The 22459-nt window shown below is 36.1% G+C and overlaps 3 protein-coding genes across 3 annotated transcripts; 2 read left to right on the top strand and 1 right to left on the bottom strand.

Moving 5' to 3' along the window:
- Positions 1 to 1657: 1657 nt before the first annotated feature.
- LOC129307452 (embryonic protein DC-8-like) lies at positions 1658 to 3155 on the top strand. Its single transcript, XM_054948424.1, has 3 exons — positions 1658 to 2415; positions 2503 to 2621; positions 2736 to 3155. The coding sequence occupies exons 1-3, from the start codon at positions 1735 to 1737 to the stop codon at positions 3025 to 3027; spliced, it is 1092 nt and encodes a 363-aa protein (XP_054804399.1). The 5' UTR covers positions 1658 to 1734; the 3' UTR covers positions 3028 to 3155.
- A 4760-nt stretch (positions 3156 to 7915) lies between these two features.
- On the top strand, positions 7916 to 10501 carry LOC129305612 (sulfite exporter TauE/SafE family protein 4-like). Its single transcript, XM_054945597.1, has 12 exons — positions 7916 to 8077; positions 8191 to 8350; positions 8443 to 8643; positions 8729 to 8790; positions 8912 to 8941; positions 9112 to 9192; positions 9357 to 9443; positions 9534 to 9584; positions 9671 to 9910; positions 9997 to 10090; positions 10181 to 10321; positions 10419 to 10501. Exons 1-12 carry the CDS (start codon positions 7916 to 7918, stop codon positions 10499 to 10501), a joined length of 1392 nt encoding a protein of 463 aa, XP_054801572.1.
- A 6640-nt stretch (positions 10502 to 17141) lies between these two features.
- On the bottom strand, positions 17142 to 21872 carry LOC129307080 (uncharacterized). The gene is given in 5 exon segments (XM_054947945.1): positions 17142 to 17422; positions 17425 to 17770; positions 17858 to 17905; positions 19910 to 20893; positions 21331 to 21872. Coding segments are annotated over 5 exon segments (1659 nt in total). The 5' UTR covers positions 21532 to 21872; the 3' UTR covers positions 17142 to 17342.
- Positions 21873 to 22459: the final 587 nt, after the last annotated feature.

Below are 22459 nucleotides of genomic sequence, written 5' to 3'. Positions count from 1 at the left end.
GAGGAAAAAAAGAGGTAAAAGGGGTTGGATGACAATTAAAATAGATCTTGAGAAGGCTTTTGGTAGGTTGAGATGGGATTTTATAGAAAATACGTTGAGGGATGTCAAACTCTTTGAAGCCATGATTTCTCTTATTATGCAGTGTATAACTACACCATCTATGCAAATTCTATGAATGGTAAGCCTACCATTGCTTTCTCTCCTAAGAGAGGAATCCGACAAGGTGACTCATTCTCACCTTACATCTTTGTTTTGTGTATGGAACGTCTATCCTAAGCTATTATGGTTGAAGTTGATAAGGATTGGTACACCATTAAATTAAGACTTAAAGGTATTCTTCTTTTACACCTATTTTTTTTGCTGATGACTTGATTTCATTTGGTGACACCTCTGAATCCTAAATTAGAATAATTAAGAGAGTTCTACAAAAGTTTTGTATTTCTTTTGAGCAAAAAGTAAGTCAAGCAAAAATTCAAATTTATTTCTCTAGAAACGTGTAGCGTGCTACTTGGAATAGAATTTGCCATCTCTTAGGCTTCCATTATACTGATTCATTAGGACGCTATCTAGGCGTTCCACTCATTAATGATAGAGTCACTAGCAACACTTATAAATATATATTGAAAAGACTACACCAGAAACTTGCAGGACGGAAAAGCCAATCCTTTAAAGCACCTAGTTTATATTGAAATATCTGCCCAGGATCTTCTTAGACCCATTTCTGACTATTATAATGGGGACGGCCAATGGAAATGGCATCTGTTCAAGCACTTATTGCCATAGGACACTTTGAATCTCATTGCAAGAGTAACACCCACGGAGGCTTCACCATCATGTCTATGGAACCTGACAACTAATGGAAATTTTACTATTGGATGTGCCTATGCTGCATCACCAATAGAGAATATCAACCCCGCTCTTAAAGATTGCACACTGGCTGCAATTGTTTGGAGGAAAATCCTACCTACTGACATGTGCACTGAATTTTATGGAAACAACATAACTACATGGATGCTGTAATGTTTAAAATCAACCAAGTTTAAACAATCTTGGAAGGTTGGGCTGAATATCACCTGCCGGAAACTGTGAAATGTCATAAATGCTAGAATTTTTACTGATGATTCAGTCACTGAAGATATTATTCTCTCCCACATCAGAGCTTTGACTAATCACACTACCAGATATTTTTCTATTATGAAAACTTTGATGTAATCTCTGCTTTTTAGCTCTTCGCAACTCCTTTTCTGTTGTTCTACCGTTTGTACAGTATTTCATAGTATTCAATTCTCCTTTCACTAAAAAAATAAAAAAACCAGCCCAAATCCCAAAATAAGACAACTGTAAGCCCAAGATAAAGCAACACAAACCGGGTAAAAACTACCCTACCGTACCCAAACCCGAATCCAAAAATAGGAAGCGGACCTCAAAAGATTTGAAGATATGATTTGGAAGTTGGAACGCCAAAATAAGATGCATCTCGGGATAACGTGTCACACATCCTGAGTATGGTGGCCAGGTGTCATTCCATGGACCTTCCCCGCCATGTGTCATAGTGACAGTAATCCTTTTCCACGTGTCACCGTTCCCCTTACTATTTAACGGTGTATATATATCAAGCATCCATTTCCTCGTCTCAGAAACATCAGGATCAGTGCCACCGCATCAAGAAACCAAAAGCCAACTCAAATCTTTCAGGAAAGAAAATTTCTTAGTTCTGCAATCAACCAGAGAGGAATGGCGTCGGGTCAGTTCAAAGAAGACAGAGCCGAGGCAGCAGCTAAGCTTAGCGCTAAAGATATAGGAGACGTTAACAGAGAGAGAGAGCGCGAGTATGGGTCCCAGTGGACGACGGAGAGGGAATTCAGGGAGGCGCGAGCCGAGGTAGCAGCCAAGCTAGCAGCCAAAGACCTGGAAGACGCGAACAGATTGAGAGAACGCGAGCAAGAGCTCTTGGCGGGGAGGGAGAAACAGGGACCCGGCGTTATGGGGTCCATGTTCAAGGCGGTGCACGACACGTACGAGCACGCCAAGGAGGCTGTGGTCGGTAAGACCCACGACGCCGCCAATACTGCCGGCGAGTACAAAGACTATGCGGCTCACAAGGCCGGGGAAACCGGGGATGCAACAAAGCAGAAGGCCGGAGAGTTTGTGGAGAAAGCCAGGGAGACGAAGGACGCCACCGTGGACAAAGCTTCGGAGTATACCGGATATGCCGCAGACAAGGCCAAGGAAGCCAAGGACGCCACCGTGCAGAAAACAGGGGAGTACAAGGACTATACTGCCGATAAAGCTAAAGAAGGCAAGGACACTACCTTGGGGAAGCTCGGGGAGCTCAAGGACAAAGCCATGGGCTTCTTCTCTGGGAAGAAAGAGGAAACCAAGAACTATGCCCATGAGACAGGGGAAGTGGTCCAGGTCTTCTAATCGATACATTGTTCTCTATATTGATTAGGCTTTCAAGTGTTTTCGAGAATAAAAGCTAATCAAGCAGTGATTATGCAGGACAAGTTGGGAGCAACGGACGATGCCAAGCGTAAACTGGAAGAGCTGAAACTGCGGGAAAGATCGCATGCAAACGAACCGATTCGGGAGGCTGATGAATTCAGAAGCGAAAGTGATCGGTACGTCTTTCTTTTGCTTGATATAATAAAGTTAGATTGAAATTGAACCGAAGATCACCGGTGAATGATTGTTGTTGATGGGTGCACGTTTGGCTTGGATGCATACGTATATAGAGGAAGAGCGGCGAAGAATAACATAATTGGTTCAGTTGGGAGCGTGGGTGAAGCCATAAAGTCGAAGCTGACTCAGCCTTCAGACGTGGTGGGGGAGACACGTGCCGCCAGGGAGCGTGGTGGGACGGGACGGCGTGGGGAGGAGGTGCTGATCGAAGTGGAAGAGACGCGGCCGGGGGCGGTGGCGGATACTCTGAAAGCAGCAGATCAGATGACGGACCAGACCTTTAACGACGTGGGACGGGTGGGAGATGAAGGCACCATCCGTGTGCAGCACCGCAAGAACTATTGACGGCCCAACAAGTATCATGCGTGTGTGATGCAGCCTGCAGTTTCTTAATTATATATATCTACGTGCCATAGTTTTTGACTTTTGCGGATGTCATGTATGTAATAAGTTTGTTTTGCTTCCATGGAAGCCTGTCTATACTTGATAAACCTGGTTGATGATGAAAATAATTTTAATACATACAAAGATCAGATCAAGGCGAAATTTCTTCATGCGAGTAAAAATCATGTCAGAAAAGCATAATTGAATGAATCTGGCAAAGATTGAAGGTTTCCAGTGAAATTAAAATTAAATTTCAATTCATGTGTTTCGAATTCCCGTCTGCAACAGACTACAGGAAACAACCAGATCAAAACAATTTATTTTTTCTCAAGACATTTAGAAAGTCTTGATGAAATAAATAATCACTCGCTGAAGATCAAGTACGTCAATCGAACTTCCCCCCCCCCCCCCCAAAGAAATGACCGTTCCAAATTCCAATAGTCTTGGAATATCATCTCCGACAGGATCTTTGGAATTGCTGTCTGGAAGTCCCTGGCCCCGGGAGAGGATTCTCTCCTTTTTCTTTCTATTCTTTTTCCCTCCTCTTCCCATTTTAATTATTAAATTAAAATTTAAATTTGATCTCTTATAAAATTATTATTAAAATATTAAATTATGAAAAATATAAATAATAAAATTTAAACTGCTAAAAGTTAATATGAACAAATACGGTAAAAAAATAAAATCAAATATTTTATAAGAGATCAAATCTATACCATCCCAAAATTTTGATGTAATGGTTAGAATTACGGCGAGAAGGGAAGAAAGAGAAGAGAATGCTCTCCCCCTGGGAGCTTGTTGGGATCTATCTTTGGTAGATGCAATTTGTATCATTCAAATTTAAAGAATTGATTTAATATTTTTATTTTATATTTTTTAAAATAAAAATTATAAAAAAGTTTTGATAAATCTTTTCATGATTGATCTAGTCTAAGATTCAATTTAATGTTAAATTTTTTATATTCTATACAGTTCAAATTTAAATTTTTTAACTTGTAATATTTTTTAAAAGTTCTAATTAAAAAATGTATATTTTAAACTTTAAATGGACATTGCAAATAAAAATTTAATATTAAATTTGGATTGATTAGAATACATATAAATAGTTAATTTATAAAAATTATAATATTAAATTAGATCATTCAAATCAGATAACTACTATCCAAATTGATGGTGAACATATTTATAAAAAAAATTTATAAATTTTTATTATAATAAATATAAAATGAAAATAAAAAAATTAATGTAAATGACCCGGATTTTTTCTGCATGAGGAGCACGGATCCAAGGTTGTTGTATCTAGCTAGAAGAGGGAAGCTGGGAGTCCATTACAATCCAATAGATTGCTATTTTGAATGCTTTCTTCAAAAAAAAAAAACAAAACAAAAACAATTTGTCATTGGCAGAGAAGCAGTAACACAGTCGGCTCCAATGACAGAAATTTCCTATTGGTATATCGAAACCCTAATCAAAGGGTTTAGGGCCAATGTTCCGTTGAATGTGATTTTTCCATGTGTTTCGATGATGATTGTCTTTGATTGCTTGTTGTCTGTGTCCGGGACGGCAACACAACGTCAACTTCAGCAACCACAATTAATATCATTGACATTAAACAAGGATCAAAATATCGGAGAAGATTAAAATGCTTTTTTGACAAATGGCGCATGACAAAGTCCACCCAATAGATCTTCAGATGAGAAGAGGATTTCATGTCAACAAACTGTGTCCGTTTGGATGTGATGATGTGAAAGATACAATGCACCTGTTTCTTGATTGTTGGCATGCTAAGATGATGGAGACAATATATTCGTACAAATTTGGAGGACAAGTTTTTTAATATGCCATGCAAGGAGTGGATAAGCTGGAATATGTCGACACAGGTGGGAAACTTTAAAACAAATATTGTTCCATGAGATGTACTATTTGCCTACAGTTGCTAGGATGTACTATTTGCCTATATTTGCCAGAATAGATGGGTGTAGCAACATGTAGATGTTCTATTCTTTTTAATGACTATGAGAAGGAAATCCTTGAGGAACAACATGATTTCATCCATAAGGTGGTAGCAGATTACAAGCTAACAAGAAAATTACAGGCTTATAATATCCAGCCAGTGCCATTTTTTGTCCAAGAAAGGCCTCGGGATGCAATTAACTTGAAAGTAGATGGGTTTGTACTCACGAATGAGCTTACTATATGTGGTGGTGTTATCAAAGATACCAATAAATCTTAGATATTGGGCTTTAATTAAAGACTTAAGCATATTCCAATTACTATTTTTAAAATCTTCAATATTTATAAAGGCTTAGAGTTATGTTGGTAGAAAGGTTTCATAATAATAGGGGTCTTTTGTGATTACGTGAATGCAATATCTATGATCACAAAAGATAATCACAGTTATCATACTTTCCAAAATATCATTAGTCCTGCTAGAAGACTTTTGTGTAGAGATTGGTCTATAAACTTTAATTTTTTGAACAAGGGGGGGCAACAAAGTGGCTGACTTTCTTGCTAAGTCAGTCATCACATGACTAATGCTTTAACTTTTTTTGATTTGTTACCAAATAGATGATTTATTGGGTAGTCTGTAAGTTTAGTTTGTTTTGGTTTTTACCTTTTCTTTAGGTTGTTTGTTTTTGTTTTTCTTTCCTTGTGAATGAGAATTCCCACTTATTAAAAAAAAAGGGATCAAAATATTAAAAAAAATTATAGATTGATTTAAAAATAATTTTAGATAAGAAAAAACTATAACATTTCTACATCTCTTTTTTAATTGATAATTAATCATTCGTGAGTTAACAAATATCCATTTATATTTAATAAGAAGTCATTTAGTAATTAAATGAGTTTAAGAATATGAAAGAATTTAGTCGTGGGAAGGGATAATTTTATATCATATTTCAACAGGAAACCTTAATTAACTAACAAGTACTCATTCGCATGTAATAAGAAGTCATTCGTTGATTGATAAATTTAATAATATGAAAGAATTTGATTATGTGAAAGAATAAGAAGTCCTTTAATAATTGACAAGTTTAATAATCTAAAATAAGGAACAATTCGTTAATTAATAAATATATATTCATATTTAATAAAAAATTATTTACTAATTAACTAGTTCAATAATTTAAAAGAATTTAGTTGTAGGAAGGAACAAGTTGAAATTATATTTCAACAAGTAACCATTCATTAATTAATAATTATCCATTTAAATTTAACCAAAAACTATTCACAAATTAAAAAGTTTAAGAATTTAAAACAACTTGGTTATAAAAAAAATTGTATAATATTTTGAGACTAAAATTTTCACCAAAATTATGTTTGTCTTTTTTTTTTTTTACGGAATCGTAACGATGCAGCAGAGAAATAAAACCGATTTATGAATCTCATTAAAAAGGGAATTATTATTCTCTCAGCTCAGCTGTAGAAGAAAATAATTATTTCAAGTTTCAACAAGCAACGAGGAAATCATTCCCCGAACCTCAAATATCCGAGCAGTGGAAGAAGAGATCGTTGATATCTCCAGGTGCAACATTTCCCAAACCATTCATTTTCCTTTATTGATTGTTGGTATTTATTTGGGCTAAACATGAAATGTCATTTCAATAAATCACAAGACTAGTTGAATTAAGTAATTAAAACGTCAAATTCAATATAAATGAAAGGGGCTAGCCTCCAAAGCTCAATAAAAGCCACAAAAAGTAAATATGTCAAAATTCTGTTAGTTATAAATATTAGACCGTTAGCACGAAGATACAATCTTAAATAATGTTGAAATTTACATCCAAGTAGTTCGATGAAACGGGTTGGTTATTAAAATGAAGAGACTTTGCTATAAGTTTTGTGAGATTTCTGATTTTTCAGCAGAACGTGCTATGTTTCAAGAAAAAAGCTTCCACTATTCTGACACTATAAATAGAAGGAAAAATACAGAAAAAAACTAGTCAATACTTCATCAAAGACTCACAAATTTTACATTCTTTAACCTTTTCAGTTTTTCAATTTTTAGTCTGTAATTTTTTTTACATTTCAATAAAAATTATACACTTATTCTACTGAAGCTTTATATCTTTTTACATTCGAGTGAACTGTAATAAGTAGCTCGAGACTCCTTTTATTATCTATTGAAACTCAGCGTCTCTGACATACTTAATATTTATTGGTTAATCACGAACAGTATTAATATAAACATATCAATCAATCAGTATATAATAAAATTTACAAGAAATATCATACTTTTCATAAATAATTGCCAACAATATAAATATATGCAATTTGCCACATGCACGTGCCCACTATTTAGTTAAATACAAAAGAGATAGAAAAATCGGAAGTATACACTACATTCTCAAGGAGATTAAAATTCGTAAATTTTTGTTAATAAATGAAATTGCCAAATTAGATGATTAAAGAGAATTAAAACTAACGATATTTCAACCCCCCGGCCCCCGGGGGGGGGGGGGTGTGGGGGAATCGAAAAGCCCTGACTGATTGATTGAGAGAGTTAACGAGTGTAGTCGAGAATACTGGCATGCCTTCAGCGTTAAATCTTCCATTGGTGAATATTCGGTTTCATGTGGGGATTTTGGTCGCTGATTCATCGCTATATCCTTGGATGGCTCCCCTTTTTTATTTTTAAAGAAAATAAATGTTAATATCACGCATAAATTGACGATCTAAAGCATTCCGGGAAGTGTCTTTTCATCATTCCGTCCATATTCAGCTGCCATTTACTCCTCATTCCCGGCTCTGCATTTTGCTGTGTGCGTAAGTATGACCGGCGCCCGGCACCACGTTCACGCTGTTACCTTTTGTTGTTTTTCTCCTCAAATGCAATTGGAGAGCCGCCATGTCCACCAAAGCCTTCCTCATTTACCTTCTTTCTTGTTTCTTCCTTGCTCTCCTCTCTCTGCTATTCGTCCCCTTCTTTAATGGCTCCTCCCCTTCCCAAACGTCTCTGTCCACTCCCGGTTCTTTTGCTTATGCAGTCCAAGCCCATCAAGTTTGGCCTGTATCTCTCCTCTCCTTCTCTCTCACGTCTCACTCACCTACTGATTTAACTTGTGTATTGTATTGTCGTGTGCATGGAGAAATTACTAATGCTCTGTTCTTGGTTCCATCCAGGATCTCAAGTTTTCATGGAGACTTGCGATAGCTTCCGTGATCGGGTTTCTGGGATCGGCTTGCGGAACAGTGGGCGGGGTAGGCGGCGGAGGTATTTTCGTCCCGCTCCTCACTCTTCTTCTCGGATACGATACGAAGTCTGCTGCTGCTCTTTCCAAATGTAACCAGTAATTCTTCGCCGGTGAAAATAAAAATAAAAATACAGAAAAACTAACTTTGTGTAGTGATTTGGATTATGGTTGAGTTTTGCAGGTATGATAATGGGGGCATCGGCATCATCAGTATGGTACAATTTGAGGGTGTCCCATCCGACGAAGGAAGTGCCAATATTGGACTATGATCTTGCCCTTCTGTTTCAGCCCATGCTCATGCTTGGAATCACCGTCGGCGTTGCCCTCAGCGTTGTCTTCCCCTATTGGCTCATCACCGTCCTCATCATTGTCCTCTTCATAGGTCGACGTCCCTCACTCACTCAACAAAATTATTAGCTTGCAAACCATTAGTTCTTAAGCTGAATAAATTGTTTTTCTCGGAACAGGCACCTCCTCCAGGTCCTTCTTCAAGGGAATCGAGATGTGGAGGGAGGAGACTATACTGAAGGTCAAATTTTCATTATTTCGAACAACGAATATTCTTGTAGTCCATATTAACAGATGCGTTTTGTTACAGACAGCGACTCATTAGCCTTTTCTTTGTAATTTGTGTCTGCCTGTGACTACAGAACGAAATGATGGCCAGACAACGAGCGACTGTGTCTGCTTCCCACGATGAACGTAAGACAAGCGTAAACGTTTTTATTTATGATATTGTAGTTTCTGTATTGGGGTTCATTTTGGATGGCAACTAGTCGAAAGTGTATTGGATAATTAATCATTTTTATTAACAGTGGAAAGAAGAATATTTGGAGTGAGTAAGTGACAGTTGCTGCGTTTCCTGAAACATGCCGTTCTGGTCGATACAAAATATGAACCGTTGATTCCTAAAGAAGAGAAGTCAGCCTTAGTATGTAAATTTTTTCCTTTTAAGTAGACTCTCACAATTCATTTCATTTCGGGTGAGAGGAATATTGCGTTTGGCTTGATGAGCACCATCGAAGCCAAATGCAATATGCGTCCGGTTTGGAATATTTGGCTATTGTTTTACGTTCTTTTCAACCGTACGTACAGCAAAATCTTTGTTTTAACCTTAGGTGGAGTGGGGTGCTGATGCTAATGGTCGTGTGGATTTCTTTCCTACTACTACAAGTCATCAAGGCAATATCTCTCCCTCTCTAATTCTCGTTGCCAGCTAACTGTTTGAGTTTTCGATATTTTATTCTAAACATATTTGGTGCGTGTCTGCAGAATGACGTAAAGACTTGCGGTCCATTGTATTGGGTTCTTTTCTGCTTACAGGTTTGATGATTAACATGCAGAAGTGGGTCCCGACTTTAGGACTTAAAAATGATTCTTGTATTGGATTCTTTCTTTTTCTTGTGCAGTTTCCCGTGGCACTAATGTTGTACGGGTACGAAGCGGTGAAGCTGTACAAGGAGCATAAAAAGAGAAAGAGCACGGGGAACCCAGAATTGATATGTGAAGCTTCAATAGAATGGAGTGTTGTCAATCTTGCATTTTGTGGCTTTTGTGGCATCTTAGGAGGTACTGTAGGAGGCCTGTTAGGTTCTGGAGGCGGCTTCATCCTGGGCCCTCTTCTCCTCGAGATCGGTGCCATCCCTCAGGTACACTTCATAGTTCATACTTGATATTTCAAACCAGCTTTTTCCTAACTTTCATTCTTATGTTAAATTGTAATTTCCGATTACAGGTTGCTAGTGCTACGGCAACATTCGTGATGATGTTTTCATCATCCTTGTTGGTGATTGAATTCTACTTCCTTAAGAGGCTTCACATTCCTTATGGTACTGTTCATTCATCACTCCTCAATTTTTTGTCCAAGTAAAGAAGATTGCTATAGAGTCATGTAATCATAGGAACTGCTTCGTTTGCAGCGTTATACCTCACAACAGTGTCTGTTCTGGCGGGGTTCTGGGGTCAATTCTTGGTAAGAAAATTGATCAAAATTCTTGGGCGAGCATCAATCATTGTATTCATCCTCTCTGGTGTTATTTTTGCCAGTGCTCTCACCATGGGTAATTTAATTCAAACCAACCTCTTACTGAATTAATCTAGCTGTTTATGTTGAGCTGAGTTCACGTACTTTATTATTATTATTATTATTGGTTTCAGGTGTGGTTGGCATTGAAAAGAGCGTTCAAATGATCCGCGACAACCAGTTTATGGGATTCTTGGGGTTTTGTGGCAACCAATGATCTGGGAAGTGACGTACACATCGAACATAAAAGGTAAAAAATAATCCTGAGATATGCTAATGTCTTGGGGATTTATATATTGGAGAAGAGAAAATTGAGAAATGCTGGTCGACACCTAGTTGACCTGCAGGAAGATCATTGTCGTGTATCCGAGCAAAAGGGCCCGGCTGGGACCTCATCCATCGTAAAATTAGCTTGCGGGGAATCTGCTCCTGGCTAACAACCTCGAACTTAAAATTAGCAACATTGCCTCTGTTTGAATTAAATTAATATATATATATATATATATATATAGCACGTGCGCGCGCGTATTTCCATTTTCCCAGAATCCCAGTGGGTATTCATTAAAGACCGTCGATTTCGCTGTTCAGATAAAAATATTTCTTCCGCGAGTATTCTCTGGCAAGTTCAACGATAAACTAACTAGGTCAGAACAGTCATTTTCTCTATTAAAACAATGGGTAAATTACATCAGGAAGATGCATATTTACCGGGCCATAAATATAGGCAAGAGACGAGAGGGAGATCAAAGTATTATGAAAATATAACTTTAGATCATTATATTTTTAGCATATTTTGATATTTGTCTGTATAATCATCATTAATAGAGTTAAATATACTAATGTGTACATAACTCAGTTAATTCTGTTACTAAATAGGTAAAATTATGTCTACGTTTGTTATTGTTAAGTTCTTATGGTGATATTTAAAATTATAAGGATTAACATTAGATGAAACTTAAAGTACTTCGAAAAAATATAAAAACTAATAAACACACTAAATATATAAGAATCAAAAGCTAGATTTTCCTCAAGGTGAACAAAACAAGCTTGTTTATCAATAATCACTATGAATGGTATTCTGCAGCATATCATCTTTTTATCTGACTACACACCACAAGAAAGGGATAAAACTCCATTAATAGCGCCATTATGATGGCTGTACCGATCACGTCGGTTTTTGTTTTGGTTGTGATTTTGCATCTATCATTAAATTTAATGCGAATGAACTGAAATTTTGGCAGGGGAATAGCATGCGGTGGAGCCTTATCCAAATTTGAAGCGTTTATCTAAAATGAAGTAAGTGGATGGCAAAGATGATAACAAACGTCGTTCAATATCCACATGGGGTGTTTATATTTTCGTCTGCATTAAGTACTCTTCTTTTCACATGGCTGAGCTGACCTATAGCTTCATCGTTTTTTGTCATATATTGGTTTTTAATATTGCCATTATTTTTTCACTCCCCCACCCGGCATGATAAAACGGAAGGGAGTGAACATTTATCTATAACTATGGAAGAATTTGGGGAATGCATTCAAAAGACGGGCCTTATTGAACTACCTATATTTGGAAACTGCTTTACTTGGGAGAAATCTGGGGTTAAAGAGAAGACTGACTAGGCCTTTAGTAATATCAACTGGTCATTACCCTACCTCCAAGAATGTTCACGCCTTAAAGTTTAAATTTGATCATAGGATCCTCATTGTCTCGAATGACTCAGAGCTGAACTCTTCTCACCTTAGCAGACCTTTCATTTATCAAGCAGCTTGGAGTTTGGAAGATAATTTCTCTGATATTGTCACTTATTCATGGCATGAGAATTGGATCAAAGGGCTCAGAAATTTCCAAAACGATGCTACTGTTTGGAAATCTAATCATTTTATTGCTATGCCCAGGAAGAAGTCCAGAAGGCATTGACAAGGCTCATAGAATGGACCAACGTAATGGGCTTTTTAGACTGAAGAAATAGCTTTGGGATCAATATAAATTAAATGCTCAAGAGGAATTGTTGTGGCATCAAAAAGCTAGATGCAATTGGCTCAAATGGAGATAGAAATACAATTTTTTTTCATGCTTCATTTGTCCTGCAATGTTAAAAAAAAAAAAAGGAGATTGAAACTCTTCAAGATGAGAATGGAAATTGAATTGATGATAAAGATAGATTGATGACTTTGGCTAGCACTTTCTTTCGAGACCTCTATATCAAAGACATCACGGTTGCCCCTATTTTTGATTGGCCAACAAGATTTTCAGATATTTTTACTGATGATCTAAATAATATTAAGAGAATGGTGAATGATATTGAAATTAAGAATGTGGCCTTCTCAATGGGAGCTTTCAAAGCCCTTAGACTTAATGGGCTCCAAGCACATTTTGTCCACTCTCACTGGAATCAAGTTGGAGAAAAGGTGCACAAAAGGTCAAAAAAGTCTTTATTGAACCAGAAAAGGTTAAAGATTTGAATCAAATGAATATAGTACTTATTCTTAAGGTAGAACATCCATCTACTCTACCCTAAAAGAATTGTGACCAATCTCTCTCTGCAATGTAAGTTTCAAAATCATTCTTAAGCTTATTGCAAATAGATTGCATCCCATCTTGAATGAGTTGATCAGACCTGAATAGTGTAGCTTCCTAACAGGCCGACAAGGCTATGACAACATCATCATAGCTCAGGAAATACTCCATTCTATGCGAAATAAGAAATTGGGAAAAAGATATGTTGCTCTTAAGGTGGACATGGAAAAAGCTTACGACAGACTAGATTGGGGATTCATTAAAGCTGCTCTCATTAGTCTTAAAATTGATCCTCATTTCATTAGGTTAATAATGACCTGTATTAATTCAACTTCTATGAAGATACTTTGGAATAGGGAAAGTTCTCAACCCTTCGCCCCATTTAGGGGAGTTAGACAAGGTGATCCTCTAAGCCCGTATTTAGTTGTTCTATATATGGAGAGGTTAGGTCAACTCACTAAAGCACTTTGTAGAAATGGTAGTTGGAAGCCCTTCAAATTCACCTCATACAATCCTTCAATCTCATATTTATTCTTTACGGATGATCTTTTTCTCTTTGTAGAAGCTTCAAAGAACCGAATGAGGATAGTCCGAGAAGCTATAGAGATTTTCTATTGAGCCTCCAGCCATCAGATCAATCTTTTAAGGTCTAAAACGTTCCACTCTAAGAATGTTCCACCTAGCCAAGCCATAGAGCTTAGTCACTTACTTGGTATTGGGCTTACTAATGATCTGGGGAAGTATCTTGGTGTCCCTCTCATACATACTTAGGTAACCAATCTGACCTTTCTCCTATTAATTACAAAGGTTAGTAAAAAGCTCTCGTCTTTGAAGAAACACTTTCTTCAACTGGAAGAACAATGCTGATTAAACTTGTCCTTTTTACAGTGCTAACTTATGCAAACCATGCTCCTACCTAAGGGTATCCTACATGATATTAAGAAGATTAGTAGGAATTTTTTATGGAGCTAAGAGGAATCAAAGCAGAAAATGCATCTTATTTCTTGGGAAACAATCAAAAGAACTAAAGAATAGGGCGGTTTGGGTATCAAAGATCTTCATAAGTAGAATCTAACTTTTATTATGAAATTATGTTAGGGAATCTTCAACGATAAGAAGACTCTTTGGGTCAAATGCTGAAGAACAAAATATGGCTGTAGTGATGCAAACTATCCAATCATCAAAAAAAGAAGAAACTCCTCTTTAACCTAGAGAGCTATCACTACTGTTTGGGAAGATTTTATACAAGGAGTTGGAAAAAGATTGGCTAGTGGACTTAATATTAAATTTTGGGAGGAAAGGTGGACAACGTCAAAATACCCTCTATCCTTCTATGCTGATAGAATCAATTTTAGAATCAATCAATCTGATTTGGTTAGACATCATGTGCTTCCTAATGGCCAATGGAATGTGGCCTCCTGGAGAAATATTCTTCCCCCTTTATTAATCATGAGGATAATGAGGATATATTCAAATGGAGACAAAAAAATGATGGAAACTTTAGTGTCAAGGTCTGCTTATAACTTTATTAATCATCAGAATAGTAGAACCACTGAGAATTTGTTGAAGAAGTTGTGGAAATGGCCTCTCCTGGAGAAAATAAAATTTTTTCTTTAACAAGTTTCCCATGAGAGAATACTTACGAACTCACTCAAAGCTAAAAGAGGCCTTACTATTGACTCTTTATGCGCCTTCGATTGTGGTTGTGAAGAGTGTTATACACATTTTGAGAGACTGTGAGATGGCAAACACTGTGTGAAAAACTTTTGTTAGCCCTAACAATCTATCTGCTCTCTTTTCTGATGACTTGCAGGTTTGGCTCAAGAGGAATACTCAAAATGACCTAGGGAAGAAAAGATTCCAAAGGTAGCCATGGATCACAATTTTTGTCACGTTTGCTAGAACTTATGGCGAACAAGATGCAACAGATTATTTGAGGAGACGACCACCAATAACCAAGATGTGATACATAAGAGCATGTTTCATATTTTAGAGGACTTTGCTGATTTGAAGTATCAACATGGAATCTTCTACAAATCACCCATCAAAACTGATGGATGGTATCCAACTCCTTCGAGCACATATCAATTAAATGTGGATGCCTCAGTTAATCAACTTGGTGAAGCAGCGTGTGGAGGAATCTTGCATGATGAGCAAGGGAATTAGGTTCTTGGTTTTCAGAAAGCTATTGGAACAACTATTATTGTCCATACAGAGATGTTAGCAATCAAAACAGGACTACATATTTGTCATCAATAGGGGTTTAAACATATATAGGTGTGTTCTAACTCTTTAGAGGTTGTTAACATTATCTTTCGAGATAGCAGCCATTCTCATCCACTACATGATCTGATTGGGGAGATTAGAGTTCTTTTCTATAGCGATTGGGGGATCACGATTCAACATATGCCCAAAGACATTTTGAGATGTGCGGATCTAATTGCCAGAAATGCTCACATTGAAGGAAAGGATATTTGTGTCATACATATGTGCCCTGCGTTTTGTTTGCATTTGCTAGTTTTTGATATGCCTAGCACTGTTTAAACTGCTTCAAGCTTCGGCTTGCCATTTTTCTTCAAAAAAAAATATATTGCCATTATTTTGCCAAGGAGAGATTCACTTGCCACATTCCAGTTCCCAAAATAACTTCTAACAGGGCAAAGAAAATCCCGCCATGACACCCAACGTCCGCTAGTATACCCAAATCTGCACCAAACCGTTGCAGAGATATTATAGACAGAGAAACCGCTTTACAAACATTTACCATTTTTTTTTGGACCTGAATGTTTACCAGTAAGTTAAATGTCCAGAATAAATGATTTTATGTTTTCTGTATGACCCTGCCTGCATTAATGAAATTGCCCGCCCCTGATTTTAAGGAGCTATCATGAAAATATCAGAAAATGTTTCAACCAATGATTGCTTGAAAGATCTATAGAATGTCTTGCAGAGCCGGTAATTTGAGCTAAGCCTGACGAGCCAGCCCTAACCCGCCCGAAAAATTTAGGCCCGAACCCAAAAAAATAATATTTTTTTATTGTTCGAGCCTATTTGGGCTGCTCGAATAGGCCTGAGAAAATTTGGACCAAGCCCGATCGGGTTTGGGCTTGGCCCGAATACCCGAATAGAAAAAAAATAATTTTTTTAAAAAATATATAATATAATAAATATTAATTATTTTTCAAGTTTTATATCATTTTATTTTAAAATACCGTATATTTGAGTGTATTACTATAGTTATTTTAAAAAAATGAAAATATTTATATTTTCCCATTTTTTATTATTTTTAATCAAATAAAATATCTCATAATAATAATTAAAATATATTTTAATATTAATTTTTATATTTTAAGACTCAATTTTTTTTGAAAAAAAGTGAGTCATATAAACCATTTTCTTGTCCAAAAAATTATATTTTATATTTTTTATAAAATAAAATAATTAATTTTAAATTAAAAATAATTTTAAAAATAAAATTTGGATATGTACGAATTTTTGACTTTACTACTAAACAACATAATAAATAAAATAATTTTTTAAATAATTATTTGATTATTATTCACGCCAGACTTAGTTAAAAATTAAGAATGAATTAAAGTAAATACTTTTTGTATATAGGACTTAAACAATGTAAAATATTTAAAGAAAAAAATTCAAAAAAATAGTATTTTGCTCATAATTAAATAATTTTATTTTATATAATATAATGACGATTATTTTTTTTATATTTTTAAAAATAAAAAATATAGTTTATCCAATAGTTATTAAAAACTTTAAACTAATCAGGACAATAATTTTAAATTAATGGTTTAACCGTAGTTGAATTGAGATTAACTTGATCATAATTAAAATAATATGATTCAATTAAAATATATAAATATTTTTATATAACTATGATAAGGGCAATATTTAAATAAATAAGACATTAATTTACAAGTAAAGAAAATATTCATGAATAAATTGCACATAATACAACAAAACAGTAACAAAGCTACTTAAATACTTAACTATAAAGTTGATAAGTTATTATTTTTTTATTCCTTTCAAGTTAAAATAATATGTTATGCTTAATAAAATTATTTAAAAATTTAAATTGATTAAAAATAAAAAAATATTTTAAAAAAAGTCTCGGGTATTCGGGCCGGTCCGAATAAGCCCGAAGCCCGAAAGCGTTAGGACCGGGCTTGGCTATATGAGCTTTTTAGAAAGAGTATGATTCTTTAAATCCGATCCAAATAAGCCTTGACCCGAATTGAGCCCGACCCACCCGAATTACCGGCTCTAATGTCTTGATATTAAGGACAGCGTTCAGAGCAAAGGGAAAAAGAGAATGAATACCGTTGACAAACAAGTCCGTGGTAACAAACGGCCATCTTTGAGTTACCATAAGTTGCAGAAGAAAGGCACAAGATAACACATTCTTACACCGTGAGAATACTAAAAGAATAACCAACTTGTTTAGACCATTGAGTTACGTTGATTTGTTATAAGAATAAATAAGTTCCCAAGATGCACAACCAGGAGGATTTTGGCTAGATCAACTACTTCTGACTGCTTTGACAGGCTTTCGCCAATAAATCTGTGTGCGGTTTAGAGTCTGAATTGATGGCAATATTCCCATCCCCGCCTCCATGGCCTCTCTCTCGTCCTTGTCCTTCTTCTTTTGGTCAGAAATAGCAGCACCATCCGCAGCTGAATTGTGATTAGAAGATGGCACTGACGGCTCCAAGAGGCAAGGACCAGCATTCATCCATGGATGCAGAAGGCACTGACCAGCTGTTGGTCGTTTCTCAGGAACAAAGTCGAGAATAGGAACCAAAAAGTCAGCCATGCCATTGGCATCTTGCTCATTGAAATCATATTTCTCCAAGAGAACTTTGCTCAAGGGCCAAAATCGCAATCGACGGATGTGCCTCAGATCACCATATCTATTGAAAAAATCTCGGGAGTAACGGCCCCCTAGTGCAATCTGAGACTCACGGCCCACATTGAAGTAAGTCATGATTGTAATGCACACAAGTGTTTAGAAATGAAAGAAAACAGTATTTATTTTTACCTTCCGAGGCATCATGCCCAGAAGTTCCATCATTAGTGCTAAGTGATCCTGAGATATTAAAAAAAGAGCAAACTTACATCAGATACCAAAGCCTACAATTGGCTACAAATCCAATACTAACAATTCCAAAGCGTCAGTACTGAGGTTAACAACTCAAGTAACATGCAGATTGTGCAGTCAACCTAGAATACGAGCTAAAATGACGTCCTTATAAAGTATATCCAACAAAATGCTCCTCAGCACAAGAACCAAAACCAGACCATTTCTTTGTCAGCAGCAAGTCGGCATGGAGCAATAAATATGCAAAAGGTTCAATATGCCATTAAAAAAAAAATAAAAATGTCCGGCAGACTAAGCAGTAATGACAAGTGGCAATGATTCTTGCTATATCAACTACAAGGGAAAGATTCAAGATGGCAAGAAAAACACAGAATACCAAAGGGTCTCCAAGTCAACAGCGGGACAAATATATCATATCATATTGTCAGTAAAAACAAATCTAGACCAAATATAAAATATAGCATCATAAATGTTCCAATAAAGTCTGCTTTTGCAATCATATAAGAGAAAACTCCATAAAAGAATACAACAGTTTCCAAAGCTGTTTCTTAATTTGTTAAACCTTTCAATTCTTCCTGCTGGATCATCCAAACACTAAAAGTTTTGAAGTACTCCAATCATGTGTTAATTATGTTCGATCACTCCTCTCAGAAATAGTGACGTCTAATTCAGCATCAGTCCCAACTCCGCAAAAAAAAAAAGAAAGAAAAAAAGAAAAGAAAAGAAAAGAAAGAAAGAAAGAAAAAGAAAAAAAGACCGGCAATATTATTTTATCAACCTTTCACAATTTTTCAGAGAGAATACATTTCTAAATTTACAAATTCAATTTTCAAGCTAATTTGAATCAGGTTGAGTTTTAAAACATTTTTAACTCTGGTGAAGTTCCTAAACTCATTGGCTGGCTGAAAACACATGCTAGTAAATCAGTTTAACACAGTTCGAAATATGCTCTGTCAAAAGATAAATCTCACTGTCCTAGCTATAAAATTCACTTAAAACAAAAAAACAAAAAAAAACATCTGTGAAAGGTAACATCAACTTAAAAAAGACATCCAGTTCTGGAACTGCTAAGAAGCTCTGAAACAGTCTCCATCACATTTTTATTTGCATTTCATACTTCATTGTTCCACATAAAAGTAATCAAGTTTATTTCCTTTTCTCCCCCTAGAAAATTTCATAAACCTCTATTAATGCAACTCTTTTCTCTGCTTATTAGATTCTTTCTCTGCCCGCCCCCCCGGGGAGGGGGGGAGGGGGGATCAGCCAACATCTGGACCATATCAACAGCAGTAGAACCTTCCAAGATTGATTCAATGTGGGGGTTAGGCTAGAAAGCCAAGAGAGAATCAGATCTTTCATTCACAGGTCAATCCAAAGCTAAGCTAACCGTAGTACAATTACTAAGGGCGTTGCATAAAGCTCAAAGGTAAGTAAAAATATAAAATAAAATAGCAGCCAGAAGGATAATTAAAGCCTGACATAATACATACATACATACATAAGTAAAATGAAAACAATTTAAACAACTTTTTTCAGCGTCCCCAATTATTATGCTTAGCCTTACAAATAATAAGGCCCAAAATTGCCATACTAGCAAGCCACATCTTCATTGCCTCAGAAAATTTCAAGCCCCAATATTGTTTTTTTTTCCCCCGCACCAATCCAATGACAAACTCAAACCCAGGAATTTCTAACCCCAATCTATTGTCGTGTCACACATCTTTAGGAATTTTTAAATGTAAATCTTTAAATACCATCACACACCATCTTACTATTATCTTTGCCTAAGTGTAGCATATCTGCAATTAAAAGCTTTTGCAAGTAAGCTATTATCAATAGTCCACAATTACTGATGCTGCAGCATATCTTCATATACCAACAAAAGGAGGCATTTTCAAAAACGAAAAGAAAACACTCGTTTGCCACTGCAAAGTCAAGATGAACAAATACAACGCATGCACACATGCATATATGGAAAGGGTAGATACGTACCTCATCTCTATCAAAATTGTCACCACTATGAGGATCAAATAGTACATCACCAGTTGCAAGCTCAAAACAAATGCAAGCAAAGGACCAAAGATCTGCTGACGTAGAATACTTTGATCCAAGGATCACCTCTGGGCACCTATATTGTCTTGTCTGAATATCATTTGTAAACTGCTTATATGTCCAACAAGCATTGCCAAAGTCAACTAATTTGCAGTTAAGGTCAACCGATTTCAGTAACTTCTGCCTCAATGAACGGCTTCCTCTTTTGTTACCCTGGTTTTTTGACCAGGTTACCTTGGTCCCGTCATCATCTGATAACCTCTTGGTGCCTGCAGGACTAGAAGGTTGTTCTCCTGCGGAACCTGCATTTAATATTGCATTGGCAGATGATTCTACAGCACCAGATGTTTCAGGATCCCCCTCAACTTCCTCAGAAGCTTCCTTCTCTACACATCCCTGAGCCGCCTTCTTAGCTTTTCTTTTAATCTTTTTCTTATGATTCTGTATTAAATCCCCATTTAATGCTTTCATTTCTTTCCCAATCACCGATTCAAGTGCTGTTTTATCTTTAGCATTTGGTAGAATTAAGGGAGCACCAGACTTTCTAGGATCCTTGGATGGATCTATCATTGATAACAAGAGGATGTTCTCAGGCTTCAAGTCAGTATGTATTATAGAAAGCTGCTTATGTAAGTAATCCAATCCAACCAAAATATGAAAGCATATCTCTCTAACCATGTTCATTGGCAATCCTCGGTAATCAGTATACTTGATAAGAGTTAAAAGATTATCCCCAAGGTATTCAAATACCATACAAACATGTTGTCCATTGGGACCTGAATGCTTGAAATGATCCAAAAGCTTCACCACACACTTCTTATCTTCTGGGTCTCCATCTGCAATCTGTTGTAAAATGGTTATCTCGTCCATGGCAGCCTCCGTGTAATGCTGAGCGCTCTTTTGAACTTTCAGAGCCACGTATCTCTGCAAATCTCCAAACGAAAGAACGCTCATGAATGATGTTATTAAAAAAAAAAAAAAAAGGTAAACCATTAGCGATGCCTATAAGAAATACAGCCAGTTTAGTTCATTAGCCCCTTGCGTTCGATATTCCAGACATATTAGTTCAACAAGCCTCAGAGAGCATAAATTATAACTTATAGCTTCTCTCCCATAGTTATCACGCCTTATCCGATAAAACAGTTATGGTATATTCTATCACAAAAAAGCGGCAGCCTGCAAAGTCAAACAGGGATTTGGGGCAAAAGTACCGGTGATCAAGAAATTTCAAGAAAAAATTTCTTGCAAGAAAAAGTAGTAATTTTCCCAGCTACGAAACGAGAAATAAAAAATGAAATGAAATGAAAGAGATTCGTGGCCATGAGACAAAAACTGTATATTGAGAAGAAAAAGAATTGTACAGAAAGTTGGATGTCCCAGGCGAGCCAGACGGTGGAGAAATGCCCCCAGCCGAGCTTGCTCTGAACAACATAGCGACCATTCTTGAAGGTATCGCCGATTCGCACAGCGTGGTAACCTCCCCGTCGATAGTCCTCGGTGCCTTCATCCTCTGAAGTGAAATCGCTGCTCTCAGTCCGATTCTCTTCGTGCTTATCTCCCATTGGATAAAACCTAATCAATTCAACTCGATCACCTGCTGTTCCCGACGATCAGAAGAAGAGCATCCAATGAAATTGCAATACTAGATTACATAAAGGGTTGAACTTTTGGACTAGAGAACAAGGATGGCGACACAGAACAAGATCTCGGAAAGTGGACTGACATAAATTAATCGGCTCTCATTCTAGTGAGACTTGGTATATTATATTTCGTGTGTGGGTGTTGATGTCACTCTTCGAGGCTCCTCAGAAAGAGAGAAGCGAGAACACAGAGGAACAGAATCACAGGAATGGATGTCATCGGAGAACCTGAAACGCTTTTCACGAGTCACTGCCTTCGCCGTTAATATCATTAGTGATGTGCTGAGGTGTCCTCTTCATCCTCGTAGTCATAATTCTCGGGCCAGTTTGGAACATCCCAATTAAAAAAAAAATGTAAAATAAAAATATGGTTCGATTAATGAAGTACAGGAGCATTCAACATGTAACATGTGTGTTTGTGCATATATAAAGAAAAAAGAGAATTAATTTAAATTAAGTTTTAAATATTAAATTTTAAAAATTTATAATTCAATTTTTTAATTTTATAATTTTATTTTGATAAATTTATAACTTATGTTTTAAATTTTAATAAAAAATAAATTTTTTTATTTTTCAATCATGTTAAATTAATTAATTTTTTTAAAATTTTTTTGTCACTGACCTGACAAAAAAGTCAACGTTTATGTTTGATCATCTGATAATATATTCAGCAGTATACATATTAAAATATCTTTCATGAAAGTAGGTTTTCAATCATCATATCATATGTGAGAGGTCAAAAAAAAATTATATAACGTTGGATATAGTAAAAAGAACTAATATTTCAAAATATATTAACTAAATTTTAAATTTTTATGAAAAAAAAAGATGTTCGTATATCTAATGTGCC

The sequence above is a fragment of the Prosopis cineraria genome, unplaced genomic scaffold (genome assembly GCF_029017545.1).
Source record: "Prosopis cineraria cultivar Desert tree isolate PC_DT_omini unplaced genomic scaffold, ASM2901754v1 PC3, whole genome shotgun sequence".
In the NCBI taxonomy this organism is placed as follows: Eukaryota; Viridiplantae; Streptophyta; class Magnoliopsida; order Fabales; family Fabaceae; genus Prosopis; species Prosopis cineraria.
This window is presented reverse-complemented; position numbering and strand designations above follow the sequence as displayed.

Bases quoted from the DNA above. Each gene is read 5' to 3' on its own strand.
- LOC129305612 (XM_054945597.1), top strand. From the start codon at position 7,916: ATGTCCACCAAAGCCTTCCTCATTTACCTTCTTTCTTGTTTCTTCCTT. The intron at 8,351-8,442 runs GTAACCAGTAAT...TGAGTTTTGCAG, and splicing joins TGCTGCTGCTCTTTCCAAAT to GTATGATAATGGGGGCATCG. The intron at 8,791-8,911 runs GTCAAATTTTCA...CTGTGACTACAG, and splicing joins GGGAGGAGACTATACTGAAG to AACGAAATGATGGCCAGACA.
- LOC129307452 (XM_054948424.1), top strand. From the start codon at position 1,735: ATGGCGTCGGGTCAGTTCAAAGAAGACAGAGCCGAGGCAGCAGCTAAG. The intron at 2,416-2,502 runs GTCTTCTAATCG...GTGATTATGCAG, and splicing joins AGACAGGGGAAGTGGTCCAG to GACAAGTTGGGAGCAACGGA. The intron at 2,622-2,735 runs GTACGTCTTTCT...ATACGTATATAG, and splicing joins TTCAGAAGCGAAAGTGATCG to AGGAAGAGCGGCGAAGAATA.